The 14,869-nt window shown below is 44.5% G+C and overlaps 1 protein-coding gene across 1 annotated transcript; it reads left to right on the plus strand.

Annotated features, from left to right (window-relative positions):
• The first annotated feature begins 13,254 nt into the window (after positions 1-13,254).
• Positions 13,255-14,869, plus strand: LOC139397424 (serine protease inhibitor Kazal-type 1-like). Its single transcript, XM_071144152.1, has 4 exons — positions 13,255-13,321; positions 13,606-13,646; positions 14,284-14,393; positions 14,507-14,869. The coding sequence occupies exons 1-4, from the start codon at positions 13,276-13,278 to the stop codon at positions 14,550-14,552; spliced, it is 243 nt and encodes an 80-aa protein (XP_071000253.1). The 5' UTR covers positions 13,255-13,275; the 3' UTR covers positions 14,553-14,869.

The following is a 14,869-nucleotide window of genomic DNA, read 5'->3' on the forward strand; positions in this document are numbered from 1 at the left end:
CATTTGATCACGGGACAAGCACATGACTTCTTTCCCGTCTTTGGCAGGAGTACTGTCTCAGTGCGTCATCTACTGGGTTGGTAGGAAATGGCACTTGATCCACCTGAGCGTGTGTGTGTGTGTGTGTGTGTGTGCGTGTGCGTGTGTGTGTGTGTGTGTGTGCGTGCGTGCGTGCGTGCGTGTGTGTGTGTGATGTAATGTAATCTCTGAAAGAGCTTGTAAGTAAGCATTTCTTACAAGGTTGTATTCGACGCACGTGACAAATACAATTTTATTTGATGTCATCTCAAATCCAAATCAAATCAAACTTTATTAGTCACGTGCGCCGAAGTGTGGACCTTATCGTGAAATGCTGATTTACAATCCCTTAACTAACAGTCCAGTTCAAGAAGAGTTAGGAAAATATTTACAAAATAAACTAAAGTACATTTAAAAAAATAAAAAGTAACACAATACAATTACAATAAGAGGCTATATACAGGGGGTACTGAGTCAATGTGCAGGGGTACAGGTAGGGGTGAAGTGACTATGCAAAGAATCATTGTCGACTTCCAATGCATTAAACATGTTTGCATGAGGTCTTTCAAAACCCAGACCAATATTTTCCCTCCTCTCAAATGGTACCCTATTCCTTATAGACTGCACTAATTTTGGTTAGAGCCCTATTCCCTAGTGGCTTGTCAAAAGTAGTGCACTATATAGAGAACAGGGTGCTACGGCCCATAGGGCTCTGGTATAAAGTAGTGCACTATATAGGGAATAGGGTGCTACGGCCCATAGGGATCTGGTCTAAAGTAGTGCACTATATAGGGAATAGGGTGCTACGGCCCATAGGGCTCTGGTCTAAAGTAGTGCACTATATAGGGGATAGGGTGCTACGGCCCATAGGGCTCTGGTCTAAAGTAGTGCACTATGTAGGGGATAGGGTGCTACGGCCCATAGGGCTCTGGTCTAAAGTAGTGCACTATATATAGGGAATAGGGTTCCATAGGGCTCTGGTATAAAGTAGTGCACTATATAGGGAACAGGGTTCCGTAGGGCTCTGGTCTAAAGTAGTGCACTATATAGGGAATAGGGTTCCATAAGGCTCTGGTCTAAAGTAGTGCACTATATATAGGGAATAGGGTTCCATAGGGCTCTGGTATAAAGTAGTGCACTATACAGGGAATAGGGTTCCATAAGGCTCTGGTCTAAAGTAGTGCACTATACAGGGAACAGGGTACCATCTCAGATGCACATGATGTTTAAGAGGACACAGCAGGCCTATTAATAACAAATCAAATATAAATAAAGAAATGAGACTTTTAGAAACATCATCAACTGGTTTAAATGTTATTTACACAGGCTCCCAAATAGCAGTCAACTCCCTATATAGTGCACTTCTGTTGACCAGAGCCCAAGTAGTGCACTATATATAGGGAATAGGGTGCTACGGCGCATAGGTCTCTGGTCTAAAGTAGTGCACTATATAGGGAATAGGGTGACATAGGGCTCTGGTCTAAAGTAGTGCACTATACAGGGAATAGGGTGCCATTTGGGATGCAAAGGTAGCCTTCCACCACCATCCCTACACCATGCCCTCTGCCCCGGTAGGTATATGGGGGACCTAGCTTGTCTACACCAATGAGTAATGAGGTAGTGAAGGGAGTCACGTGTGTCTGACATCGTTTCCTTTAATAATTGTTGCTGGAACTAGAGTTATTCAGCAGCCAATGACGGTGACGTTAATATGAACCAATGAGATGGCTGTCTGTGTGTGTGTCAGCTGCTTGTTGACTGAGAGTTGTGTAATAATGATCAGGATGTGGTAGTTGATTACATTTGTCCTATTTCACACATGTACCAGTGTGTATTATACACAGGTGAATTTAAAATGTGCTTTTTTGTGTGTGTGTGTGTCATAGCCCAATGCCAAGAGTTTACAAAGCTGTCATCAAGGCAAAGGGTGGCTACTTTAAAGAATCTCAATAACAAAATATATTTTGAGTTGTTTAACACTTTTTTTTGGTTACTACATGATTCCATGTGTGTTATTTAATAGTTTTGATGTCTTCACTATTATTCCACAATGTAGAAAATAGTAAAAATAAAGAAAAACCCTATGAATGAGTAGCTGTGTCCAACCTTTGGCTGGTACTGTATGTGGTAGCTCCTGGAGTCTGGATCAACAGAATATATACAGTAAATATTGGCTGGTACTGTATACAGTAGCTCCTGGAGTCTGGATCAACAGAATATATACAGTAAATATTGGCTGGTACTGTATACAGTAGCTCCTGGAGTCTAGATCAACAGAATACATACAGTAACTATTGGCTTGTACTGTACATTGTATATTTAATGGTGTGAATAGCAGTAGTTATATACAGTAGGATGAACCTTGACTAGAATACAGTACATACAAATAAAGTGGTTAAAATATTAAGTACTAATGATTAATGTGGCCAGTGTTCAATAACGAGATCAGCAGTCTCTAACGAGCAGGGTAGAGTACCGGGTGGTAGCCGTAACAGTGACTAAGGTTCAGGGTAGAGTACCGGGTGGTAGCCGTAACAGTGACTAAGGTTCAGGGTAGAGTACCGGGTGGTAGCTGTAACAGTGACTAAGGTTCAGGTTAGAGTACCGGGTGGTAGCCGTAACAGTGACTAAGGTTCAGGGTAGAGTACCGGGTGGTAGCCGTAACAGTGACTAATGTTCAGGGCAGGGTAGCGTACCGGGTGGTAGCCGTAACAGTGACTAAGGTTCAGGGTAGAGTACCGGGTGGTAGCTGTAACAGTGACTAAGGTTCAGGGTAGAGTACCGGGTGGTAGCTGTAACAGTGACTAAGGTTCAGGGTAGAGTACCGGGTGGTAGCCGTAACAGTGACTAAGGTTCAGGGTAGAGTACCGGGTGGTAGCTGTAACAGTGACTAAGGTTCAGGTTAGAGTACCGGGTGGTAGCCGTAACAGTGACTAAGGTTCAGGGTAGAGTACCGGGTGGTAGCCGTAACAGTGACTAAGGTTCAGGGTAGAGTACCGGGTGGTAGCTGTAACAGTGACTAAGGTTCAGGGTAGAGTACCGGGTGGTAGCCGTAACAGTGACTAAGGTTCAGGGTAGAGTACCGGGTGGTAGCCGTAACAGTGACTAAGGTGCAGGGTAGAGTACCGGGTGGTAGCCGTAACAGTGACTAAGGTTCAGGGTAGAGTACCGGGTGGTAGCCGTAACAGTGACTAAGGTGCAGGGTAGAGTACCGGGTGGTAGCCGTAACAGTGACTAAGGTTCAGGGTAGAGTACCGGGTGGTAGCAGTAACAGTGACTAAGGTTCAGGGTAGAGTCCGGGTGGTAGCCGTAACAGTGACTAAGGTTCAGGGTAGAGTACCGGGTGGTAGCAGTAACAGTGACTAAGGTTCAGGGTAGAGTCCGGGTGGTAGCCGTAACAGTGACTAAGGTTCAGGGTAGAGTACCGGGTGGTAGCCGTAACAGTGACTAAGGTTCAGGGTAGAGTACCGGGTGGTAGCCGTAACAGTGACTAAGGTGCAGGGTAGAGTACCGGGTGGTAGCCGTAACAGTGACTAAGGTTCAGGGTAGAGTACCGGGTGGTAGCCGTAACAGTGACTAAGGTGCAGGGTAGAGTACCGGGTGGTAGCCGTAACAGTGACTAAGGTTCAGGGTAGAGTACCGGGTGGTAGCAGTAACAGTGACTAAGGTTCAGGGTAGAGTCCGGGTGGTAGCCGTAACAGTGACTAAGGTTCAGGGTAGAGTACCGGGTGGTAGCAGTAACAGTGACTAAGGTTCAGGGTAGAGTCCGGGTGGTAGCCGTAACAGTGACTAAGGTTCAGGGTAGAGTACCGGGTGGTAGCCGTAACAGTGACTAAGGTTCAGGGTAGAGTACCGGGTGGTAGCCGTAACAGTGACTAAGGTGCAGGGTAGAGTACCGGGTGGTAGCCGTAACAGTGACTAAGGTTCAGGGTAGAGTACCGGGTGGTAGCCGTAACAGTGACTAAGGTTCAAGGCAGGGTAGAGTAACGGGTGGTAGCTGTAACAGTTACTAAGGTTCAGGGTAGAGTAACGGGTGGTAGCCATAACAGTGACTAAGGTTCAGGGTAGAGTACCGGGTGGTAGCCGTAACAGTGACTAAGGTTCAGGGTAGAGTACCGGGTGGTAGCTGTAACAGTGACTAAGGTTCAAGGCAGAGTACCGGGTGGTAGCCGTAACAGTGACTAAGGTTCAAGGCAGGGTCCTGGGCGAAGGTAGACTAGTGATGGCTGTTTAACAGTCTGATGGCCTGGAGGAAGAATCTGTTTTTCAGTCTCTAGGTCCCAGCTTTGATGCATCTGTACTGGGTCCACCTTCTAGATGGTAGCGATGTGAACAGGCCGTGGCTCGGGTGGTTGTTGTCCTTGATGATCTTTATGGCCTTCCTGTGACATCGGGTGCTGTAGATGTCCTGGAGGGCAGGTAGTGTGCCCCCGGTGATGCGTTGGGCTGACAGCACCACCCTCTGGCCGCCCTGCAATTGCAGAGGTTGAAATTGCCATACCAGGCTGTGATAGAGGCCAAGCCAAATTTCTTCAGTCTCTTGAGGTTGAAGAAGCACCGTTGAGCCTTCTTCACAACACTGTCTGTGTAAAGGGACCATTTCAGGTCCCTATTTTGAGCCTCTCCATTGCGGCCCTGTGGAAGTGCTCTCTCTGCTGTCTCTCTTCATTTTGTTGACATTGAGGGAGACGTTGTTTTCCTGACACAACTCCGGCTTTCTCGTCATAATTGGTAATCAGGCCTACCAGTGTTGTGTCGTCAGTAAACTTGACGATTGAGCTGGAGATGTGCGTAGCCACGCAGTCGTGGGAGAACAGGGAGGACAGGAGGGACCAGGTGAACAGGGAGTACAGGAGGGACCAGGTGAACAGGGAGGACAGGAGGGAGCAGGTGAACAGGGAGTACAGGAGGGAGCAGGTGAACAGGGAGTACAGGAGGGAGCAGGTGAACAGGGAGTACAGGAGGGAGCAGGTGAACAGGGAGGACAGGAGGGAGCAGGTGAACAGGGAGGACAGGAGGGAGCAGGTGAACGGGGAGGACCGGAGGGAGCAGGTGAACGGGGAGATGTTCAGACCCAGAGCCTTAAGCTAAGTGATGAGCTTGGAGGGCAGGCACTATGGCGTTGAAGGCTGAGCTGTCATTGATGAAAAGTATTCTTACATAGTTTTTCCTCTTGTCCAGATGGGGCAATGTGTGATGGAGATTGCATCGTCTGTGGACCTATTAGGGCGGTAAGTAAACTGAAGTGGGTCTAGTGGGTCAGGTAAGGAAGAGGTGATATGATCCTTAACCAGCCTCTCAAAGCACTTCATGATGACAGAAGTGAGGGCTATTTGGCGAGAGTTGTTTAGTTCAGATACTTTCACTTTCTTGGGAACAGGAACGATGGTGGTCATCTTGAAGCATGTGGGGACAACAAACTGGGATAGGGAGAGATTGAATATGTCCGTAAACACTCCAGACGGCTGGTCTGCGCATGCTCTGAGGACGCGGCTTGTGATGCCGTCTGGGCCTAGCAATGGTTAACACTCCTTAAGAGTCGTCGGGGTGTCGGCTTGTGGGGTAATGTACACGGCAGTGACTATAACCGAAGATAATTCTCTCAGGAGGTAATGCGGTTGGTATTTGATGAGGTATTCCAGATCAGGACAACAAAAGGACTTGAGTTCCTGTATGTTAATCACAATCACACCATGAGTTGTTAATCATGACCTCTCCACCTCTTTGTTTCCTGCAGAGTTCTTTGTTCCTGTCTGCGCAATGAACAGAGAACCCTGCTGGCTGGCTGGTGTGTGTGTGTGTGGTGTGTGTTCCTGCAGTGTGTTTCTGTGGGGTCAACTTCCCTGACTGTGTGTTCCTGCAGTGTGTTTCTGTGGGGTCAACTTCCCTGACTGTGTGTTCCTGCAGTGTGTTTCTGTGGGGTCAACTTCCCTGACTGTGTGTTCTTGCAGTGTGTTTCTGTGGGGTCAACTTCCCTGACTGTGTGTTCCTGCAGTGTGTTTCTGTGGGGTCAACTTCCCTGACTGTGTGTTCCTGCAGTGTGTTTCTGTGGGGTCAACTTCCCTGACATGTGTGTTCCTGCAGTGTGTTTCTGTGGGGTCAACTTCCCTGACTGTGTGTTCCTGCAGTGTGTTTCTGTGGGGTCAACTTCCCTGACTGTGTGTTCCTGCAGTGTGTTTCTGTGGGGTCAACTTCCCTGACTGTGTGTTCCTGCAGTGTGTTTCTGTGGGGTCAACTTCCCTGACATGTGTGTTCCTGCAGTGTGTTTCTGTGGGGTCAACTTCCCTGACATGTGTGTTCCTGCAGTGTGTTTCTGTGGGGTCAACTTCCCTGACTGTGTGTTCCTGCAGTGTGTTTCTGTGGGGTCAACTTCCCTGACTGTGTGTTCCTGCAGTGTGTTTCTGTGGGGTCAACTTCCCTGACTGTGTGTTCCTGCAGTGTGTTTCTGTGGGGTCAACTTCCCTGACTGTGTGTTCCTGCAGTGTGTTTCTGTGGGGTCAACTTCCCTGACATGTGTGTTCCTGCAGTGTGTTTCTGTGGGGTCAACTTCCCTGACTGTCTGTTCCTGCAGTGTGTTTCTGTGGGGTCAACTTCCCTGACTGTGTGTTCCTGCAGTGTGTTTCTGTGGGGTCAACTTCCCTGACTGTGTGTTAGAGTGGCAGTCTGTTTCTGTTTCAGTTCTCCTCGGCCCCATGCAGCCCTTCTCTCAGCAGGTTACACAGAAAACATTTCATTCTAATCAGCCTCTCAGGAAAAGGCCAGGACTAACCAAACCATTCACTGCTGACCGGTTGAGATGCTGAAATGCCCAAATCCACTATTTGACATTCAAGACAGTTTGCTGTCAGCCTTTATTAATGCAAAGTACAACCCAACAGTATCAGTTTGGGACGCGGAGTCTTGAGGACAGGCACAAATAAACTCTTATTTCTGCTGGTGAGGAAATCAGCCTGGTCTCATAGACTAGACATAACATAATACATGTAAAACCAAAACACCCAAATTAGTATGATACGTTACGATTGTTATGGTTATATAAGACAGAAGCTCACTTAATGCAAAAACGAAAGTAGGGTGGTTGATCAGGGTGGATGGGTGGGCGTGCCATGCGAACGTCTAGCAACCCAACGGTTGTGTGTTTAAATCTCAAAACCGGACAATTTTAGCTATTAGCATCTACTTACTACTTTTTTTGTTACTTTGCAACTGCTTACCATATTAGCTAACCATTTCCCTTTCCCTAACCCCTAACCTAACTCCTAACCTTAACGTTAGCCGCCTAGCTAACGGTTAGCCACCTAGCTAGCGGTTAGCCGCCTAGCTAACGGTTAGCTAACGGTTAGCCGCCTAGCTAGCGGTTAGCCGCCTAGCTAGCGGTTAGCCGCCTAGCTAACGGTTAGCCACAACAAATTGGAATTCGTAACACATCTTACATTTAGCAAATTCGTTAACATATCATACGGATTGTAAAATCGCAACATATCATATGATCAAGACAAAGCAGATTATTGTGGACTACAGGCAAAGGGGGATGGAGCACGCCCCCATTCTCATAGACGGGGCTGCAGTAGAGCAGGTTGAGAGCTTCAAGTGCCTTGGGGTCCACATCAACAACAAACTAACGTGGTCCAAGCACACTAAAGACAGTCGTGAAGAGTGACCTTGAAAGCTTTTATCAGCCCGCGTAAACCTCTTCATTGGCACCAGGACACACATATTTATCTGTTGCTTCAGCAACCAATGCCGCATGTCCTTCACACCTTAACAGCCTCAGCGGAAACACTATCTCTAATGGCTGTTATCTGCTCTCTCTGCCACAGCCTGGTCAAAACACTATAGTATATTACTGGAAAATTGGATTTCGTAGACTTTTAGTAGCCATCAGCATATCACCCTGCATTCCACTGCTGGCTTGCATCTGAAGCTAAGCAGGGTTGGTCCTGGTCAGTCCCTGGATGGGAGACCAGATGCTGCTGGAAGTGGTGTTGGAGGGCCAGTAGGAGGCACCCTTTCCTCTGGTCTAAAGAAAACATCCCAGGTTAGTGATTGGTGTAGGGTGCTGTCATTCAGATGGGACGTTAAACAGGTGTCCTGACTCTGTGTGGTCACTAAAAGATCCCATGGCACTTATTGTAAGAGTAGGAGTGTTAACCCCTGGTGTCCTGGATAAATTCCCAGTCTGGCCTTCAAACCATCACGGCCACCTAATCACTTACAATTAATTGTCTCATTCCTCTCCCCTGTAACTATTCCCCAGGTTGTTGCTGTAAATGAGAATGTGTTCTCAGTCAATTTACCAGGTTAAAATAAACATATTTTGTTTGAGGTGTCTCTCTACTAAAAGTGTAATAAATTAAATTACAATGTGGGAGATTAGGATGCAATTTAAACACAACCTTAACAGAATCATCTGGTATCAGATTGAAAATCTAAAATCTAAAATTTCTCTTATAGGCATTCTCCGGCACTTTTGTTTACTTTTTGTTGTTGTTGCCATTAGTTCTAATAGGAGCCCTCACGAGCCAAAAGGTGGTCCCCGAAAATGGCGTTCTACATCACATATGTGCAGATCTGTGCAGCACGTCATTGCTCTTTCTCTCTCTGCTGTCGGTGCATTATGTGCATCTCGCTAGCTGTCTGGCTGGGATTTTAGCGGAAATACGTAGGCTAGTGGGCGTGCAAAGAGCTTATTGAGCTCCGTACCGCATCGCCATGCGCCGCCCAAATGTTGCAACAATGCGGAGGGCTCCGTGTAGGGGTTGCCATGGTGACGGCGACTTGGTCAGATGTGATGTGAGCGAGCGCCCCTTGTGGATTTTGACGCCTGCTCTCAATATTTTTCCGATTCATGTCATAACTGTGAACAGACTACGCGACTAAATAGTTATATGTGACTTTTGTGTGTCAGGAATATCTTTAGTTTTTTGAATTTTTTAAAAACTTTCTAAACCTGTTGCCAGCTAGTTAGCCTGCAGGCTAACCTGAGGTAAAATGATCAAACGAGACAAACTGAAAAAGGAGAAGCAGAACAGGCAGAAAATCACTCCTGCCCCAGAACACTGTTACCCGGCTCAATGCAGTGAGCCGGCTCAATGAGTACTACTTCTGAACACTGTTACCCGGCTCAATGCAGTGAGCCGGCTCAATGAGTACTACTTCTGAACACGAAATGACAACGGATGGAAACTATTTTTCACCATTCAGCCCTGTACCAAAGAGAGCAAACACAGAACCATCTTTACTTGAGCTACAACAAAACATAATTGGGGCTCTAACAGTGAAAACGAACGAGAGAACCTTGAATGCATGATCAGAGACAACACAATTTATTGAGGGCTTAAACGAGTCACTGCTCAGTGCTAGACGCTCTAAATCTATTCAGGGTTACCACGCTCAATACTATTATTTACTATTTAATATGGTTCTACACAATACCATAGGACAGATCAAAGACACAGTGAATTATTTAGGGATAAAAAAATAACAAAAGAGAAGGAAATAATGAAGAATCTTCATCTTTCCCCAGTTGTCAATAAAACACAAGTTCAACTCGTGGTTAGACATAGATTTGTCCACTTTTTCCTGACTAAGGCTTATCTAAGGCCTTCTTCGTATGTGTCCTCTTGTCTTGACAATCCCAAATCTATTTTCTACCAATTAGATAAGACGCTGTTTAACTTTATGTGGAAAAATAAACCTCACAAAGTGAGAAAAAAAAAGATGTTCTTTAAACAGAGTGAACGAGGGCAGTGCTAATGCGTTGAACTTCACACATTTTTACCAAGTCTTAAAGATTCCCTGGATAAAAGCTTTACTTTAAGGACACAAAACAATTGTTGGTTTACATTACCATATCTTATTTTCAATACATTTGGTGGCTTAGGTTTCCTTATGCATATGAAAAACTTCCTGCAAACTGGCTGATTTCCACAAACAACAAACAAATGCTTAATTGTTGATCCCTTCAAAACAAACATAATTTCCCCCCTCATAAGTATGTTATATGGAATCATCATAAAACCATAAAACATAAAAACAAGTCCCTGTTTTTAGAACAGTGGTCTAGGAAGGCCATTTTACTTGTGTGCCAGCTGCTCACCTCAGATTGAAATCTGAATACATACAATGAGATTTTAATGACAATGTATGAGTTCCCTGTCTCATCAAAGCAAAACCAAATGGTGTTGTAACCCTTTAAAAACAAACTGGGTTCAATACAATACCAGATGGTGTTGTAACCCTTTAGAAACAAACTGGGTTCAATACAATACCAGCTGGTGTTGTAACCCTTTAGAAACAAACTGGGGTCAATACAATACCAGGTGGTGTTGTAACCCTTTAGAAACAAACTGGGTTCAATACAATACCAGGTGGTGTTGTAACCCTTTAGAAACAAACTGGGGTCAATACAATACCAGGTGGTGTTGTAACCCTTCAGAAACAAACTGGGTTCAATACAATACCAGGTGGTGTTGTAACCCTTCAGAAACAAACTGGGGTCAATACAATACCAGGTGTTGTTGTAACCCTTCAGAAACAAACTGGGGTCAATACAATATCAGGTGGTGTTGTAACCCTTCAGAAACAAACTGGGGTCAATACAATACCAGGTGGTGTTGTAACCCTTTAGAAACAAACTGGGGTCAATACAATACCAGGTGGTGTTGTAACCATTTAGAAACAAACTGGGTTCAATACAATACCAGGTGGTGTGGTTGAGGTCAGGGCTCTGTGCAGGCCAGTCAAGTTCTTCCACACCATTCTCGACAAACCATTTCTGTCTGGACCTTGCTTTGTGCACAGGGGCATTGTCATGCGGAAACAGGAAAAGGCCTTCCCCAAACTGTTGCCACAAAGTTGGAAGCACAGAATCATCTAGAATGTCATTGAATACTGTAGCGTTAAGATTTCCCTTCACTGGAACTAAGGCCCGAACCATGAAAAACAGCCCCCGACCTTTATTCCTCCTCCACCAAACTTTACAGTTAGAACTATTCATTGGGGAAGGTAATGTTCTCCTGGCATCCGCCAAATACAGATTGCCAGGTGCATAGCGTGAATTGATTCATCACTCCAGAGAACTCATTTTCACTGTTCCACTGAGTCCAATGGCAGCGAGTTTTACACCACTCCAGCCAATGCTTGGCATTGCTCATGGTGATCTTAGGCTTGTGTGCGGCTGCTCGGCCATGGAAACCTATTTCATGAAGCTCCTGACGAACAGTTATTGTGCTGAAGTTACTTCCAGAGGCAGTTTGGAACTCGGTAGTGAGTGTTGAAACCGAGGACAGACGATTTTTACGCGCTTGAGCACTCAGCTGTCCCGTTCTGTGAGCTTGTGTGGCCTACCGCTTGGCGACTGAGCCGCTGTTGCTCCTAGATGTTTCCACTTCACAGCACTTACAGTTGACCGGCGCAGCTCTAGCAGGGCAGAAAATTGACACACTGACTTGATGGAAAGGTGGCATCCTATGACGGTGCCACGTTGAAAGTGACTGAGCTCTTCAGTAAGACCATTCTACTGCCAATGTTTGTCTATGGAGATTGCATGGCTGTGTACTCGATTTTATACACCTGTAAAATCAAATCAAATCAAATTAATTTGTCACATACACATAGTTAGCAGATGTTAATGCGAGTGTAGCGAAATGCTTGTGCCTCTAGTTCCGACAATGCAGTAATAACCAACGAGTAATCTAACTAACAATTCCAAAACTACTACCTTATACACACAAGTGTAAAGGGATAAAGAATATGTACATAAAGATATATGAATGAGTGATGGTACAGAGCGGCATAGGCAAGAGGCAGTAGATGGTATCGAGTACAGTATATACATATGAGATGAGTATGTAAACAAAGTGGCATAGTTTAAAGTGGCTAGTGATACATGTATTACATAAAGATGCAGTAGATGGTATCGAGTACAGTATATACATATGAGATGAGTATGTAAACAAAGTGGCATAGTTTAAAGTGGCTAGTGATACATGTATTACATAAAGATGCAGCAGATGATATAGAGTACAGTATATACGTATACATATGAGATGAATAATGTAGGGTATGTAAACATTATATTAGGTAGCATTGTCAGCAACGATGTGGCTGAAATAGCTAAACCCACTAATTTGAAGGGGTGTTCACATACTTTTGTATATATAGTGTATCTAGCAAACTGGTTAGCTTTGTAGTTAGATAGCTAGCTAACTGGCTACTACTGATAGGCTGATGTTGTTGTTATAGAATCATTGTTATCTAGAAAGGAACAGCTTGGGTAGCCTATGTCCCCATACTATCTTGCATATTAGATCCTCCAGATGTTTTGGGGGGAATAAATTGATGTAAGTCCCTTTGGTATGCTTAATCACAACACTCTCACAAAGGTACAGGACACATCTCTCTGAGTGGGGTTCTCACTAGTTTCCATAGACACATTTCATTCAAATGTAAGGTTAAGAGGGTTAGGCACATTTTAAGAAGATACATTGTACAAATAGTCGGGGTTAATGATTTGTGACTGTGGTAACTAGTGACGAACCAACTTCTTCAGGATTGGTGGGTCCCCTGCGAGACGGTTGAGTTGACGTAGGCTAATGCGATTAGCATGATGTTGTAAGTAACAATAGCATTTCCCAGGACATAGACATATCTGATATTGGCAGAAAGCTTAAATTCCTGTTAATCTAACTGCACTCTCCAATTTACAGTAGCTATTACAGTGAAATAATACCATGCTATTGTTTGAGGAGAGTGCACAGCTATGATCTTGAATATGTATTAATAAACCAACTAGGCACATTTGGGCAGTCTTGATACAACATTTTGAACAGAAATGCAATGGATCATTGGATCGTCTAAAACTTTGCACGTACACTGCTGCCATCTAGTGGCCAAAGTCTAAACTGCACCTGGGCTAGAATAATACATTATGGCCTATCTCTTGCATTTCAAAGATAAATAAATGTTTTTTTATTTTGTATTGTCTTTTACCAGATCCAATTTGTTATATTCTCCTACATTAATTTCACATTTCCACAAACTTCAAAGTGTTTCCTTTCAAATGGTACCAATAATAACCATATCCTTGCTTCAGGGCCTGAGTTACAGGCAGTTAGATTTGGGAATGTCATTTTAGGCGAACATTGAAAAAAAAGGGTCCGATCCTTAAGCGGTTGGGGTGGAGACCTACAAGGTATAAATACGGCTCCGGTGGCTGCGAGCGTCACTTGCTTGCGCACCTTCACAACGGATAGAATGTGGAACTTTACACGGCTGACGCTGTGCCTTCTCAGTGTTGCCGGTGAGTGTTGTTCATCTTGACTTTTACATAATTAGTACCAAGTGGCAGTCAAATAGTTTTATTAAATAACAATTTAAAAAAAAAACGGCACATTAACTTCTAAGAGCAGTTTAGACAAACACACACTCGATACCTCCAGCGAACTGCCTAGATGACCGACGCGCATTTTTTTGACTAGAGAAAACATGAACCTTTTTGTCGTTTTAGATTGGAACTCCTGGAAATCACATCTGCCGTTTAAATAATTGAATGAGCCTCGGGTTTAACATCTTTCTCTGTTTTAGTTTTGGCACGAGGAGCGAGTCTCCCAGACGGAACCACAGAGGTAAGCAGGCTAAACGCGTTGTTTACTTCGTGTAGTGAAAGGCTATGTGCCTTTCTAAAACACGTTGCTCTGTGCTGGATTACTTCATGTAGAACTGTGGTATGGGTCTTCCTCTGGACAAAATTCAGTTCACCAAGTACACCCGTATGTTTACAGTCACTTCCTTAGTTGACATAACATTCAGGGCTGCATTCATTAGTCGGATTATGTTGCGAAACGTTTTGAAACTAACAATTTACTCCATGTAAAATGTTTTGCAATAAATGAGAATTTCTATTGGACAAACGTTCTGTTTTGATTCCAAGAATAAACTGTAATTGGCTTCCATTGCAAAACGTTTTGCAACAGAATCTGACTAATGAATACACCCCAGGTGCACTGCACCAGTGGAAGGAGCAGGGAAGGTATGGTTTGTTCCCTGTTATCCATGTTCTCTTATGGTGTTATACCAGTACACTATTACAACCCTGTTCTCTTCATATTGGCTCATTCCAGAACACTATTACCAATACCTCGCTTTATTTATTGAGACCAAAGTCCTTTATTAGTCTGTTGGATCAAAAAACAGGTTGACTATTCCCAGTACACTATATTACCAACACCTCATTTATTACATAACCTGGTCTTTGTCCAACAGGCTGACTGTTCCCAGTACAACTTGCCCATGTGCCCCCGCAACTTCGAGCCAGTGTGTGGAAGCGACGGCACCAACTACTCTAATGAATGCATGCTGTGCTTTGAAAACATGTAAGTATCCAACTTTTAAGCTTTCAACAACTGACTTCTCTTTCTCTCTTGTTCGGGTCTGCCTGCCTTGTTTCGCTCTGTTTTTTAATTCTGCTCTCTGTGTGTGTTCCCAGGGAGCGGAAGAGTAACATTCTCATCCGGAGTAAAGGAGACTGCTGAACCAGACATGACCGTCCATTGTCTCAGCGACACACCAGGCCCCCTCAACATTACTTTAAACCATTTCCTGTTGCCTTGTCAAAACACTGACGTCTCTTCTATTGATATCTAAATGCTGAGGAGACAGTAAACGATTTGTCTCAAGTGTCTCGATATACTTTGAGCAGTTTCCTCAACACCTGTTTCCTTCTCCAAACCTTATGGGCTCCCTGTTTGTCTTCTGTAGAGCACTTAACCCCCTAGTCTTTAAGGCTTGTGTACCTTCTTGGTGGCAAAATTTTATTTTTAAATGGGATAATCTTTATTGTGTTTTTACT

The sequence above is a fragment of the Oncorhynchus clarkii genome, unplaced genomic scaffold, assembly GCF_045791955.1.
Source record: "Oncorhynchus clarkii lewisi isolate Uvic-CL-2024 unplaced genomic scaffold, UVic_Ocla_1.0 unplaced_contig_13079_pilon_pilon, whole genome shotgun sequence".
Taxonomy (NCBI): domain Eukaryota; kingdom Metazoa; phylum Chordata; class Actinopteri; order Salmoniformes; family Salmonidae; genus Oncorhynchus; species Oncorhynchus clarkii.

What these genes read in the sequence shown, in the direction of transcription:
- LOC139397424 (XM_071144152.1), top strand. Translation starts at nt 13,276, where the DNA reads ATGTGGAACTTTACACGGCTGACGCTGTGCCTTCTCAGTGTTGCCG. An exon ending in GTGCCTTCTCAGTGTTGCCG is followed by an intron (nt 13,322 to 13,605) that starts GTGAGTGTTGTT and finishes TCTCTGTTTTAG; the next exon opens with TTTTGGCACGAGGAGCGAGT. An exon ending in TCCCAGACGGAACCACAGAG is followed by an intron (nt 13,647 to 14,283) that starts GTAAGCAGGCTA and finishes TTTGTCCAACAG; the next exon opens with GCTGACTGTTCCCAGTACAA.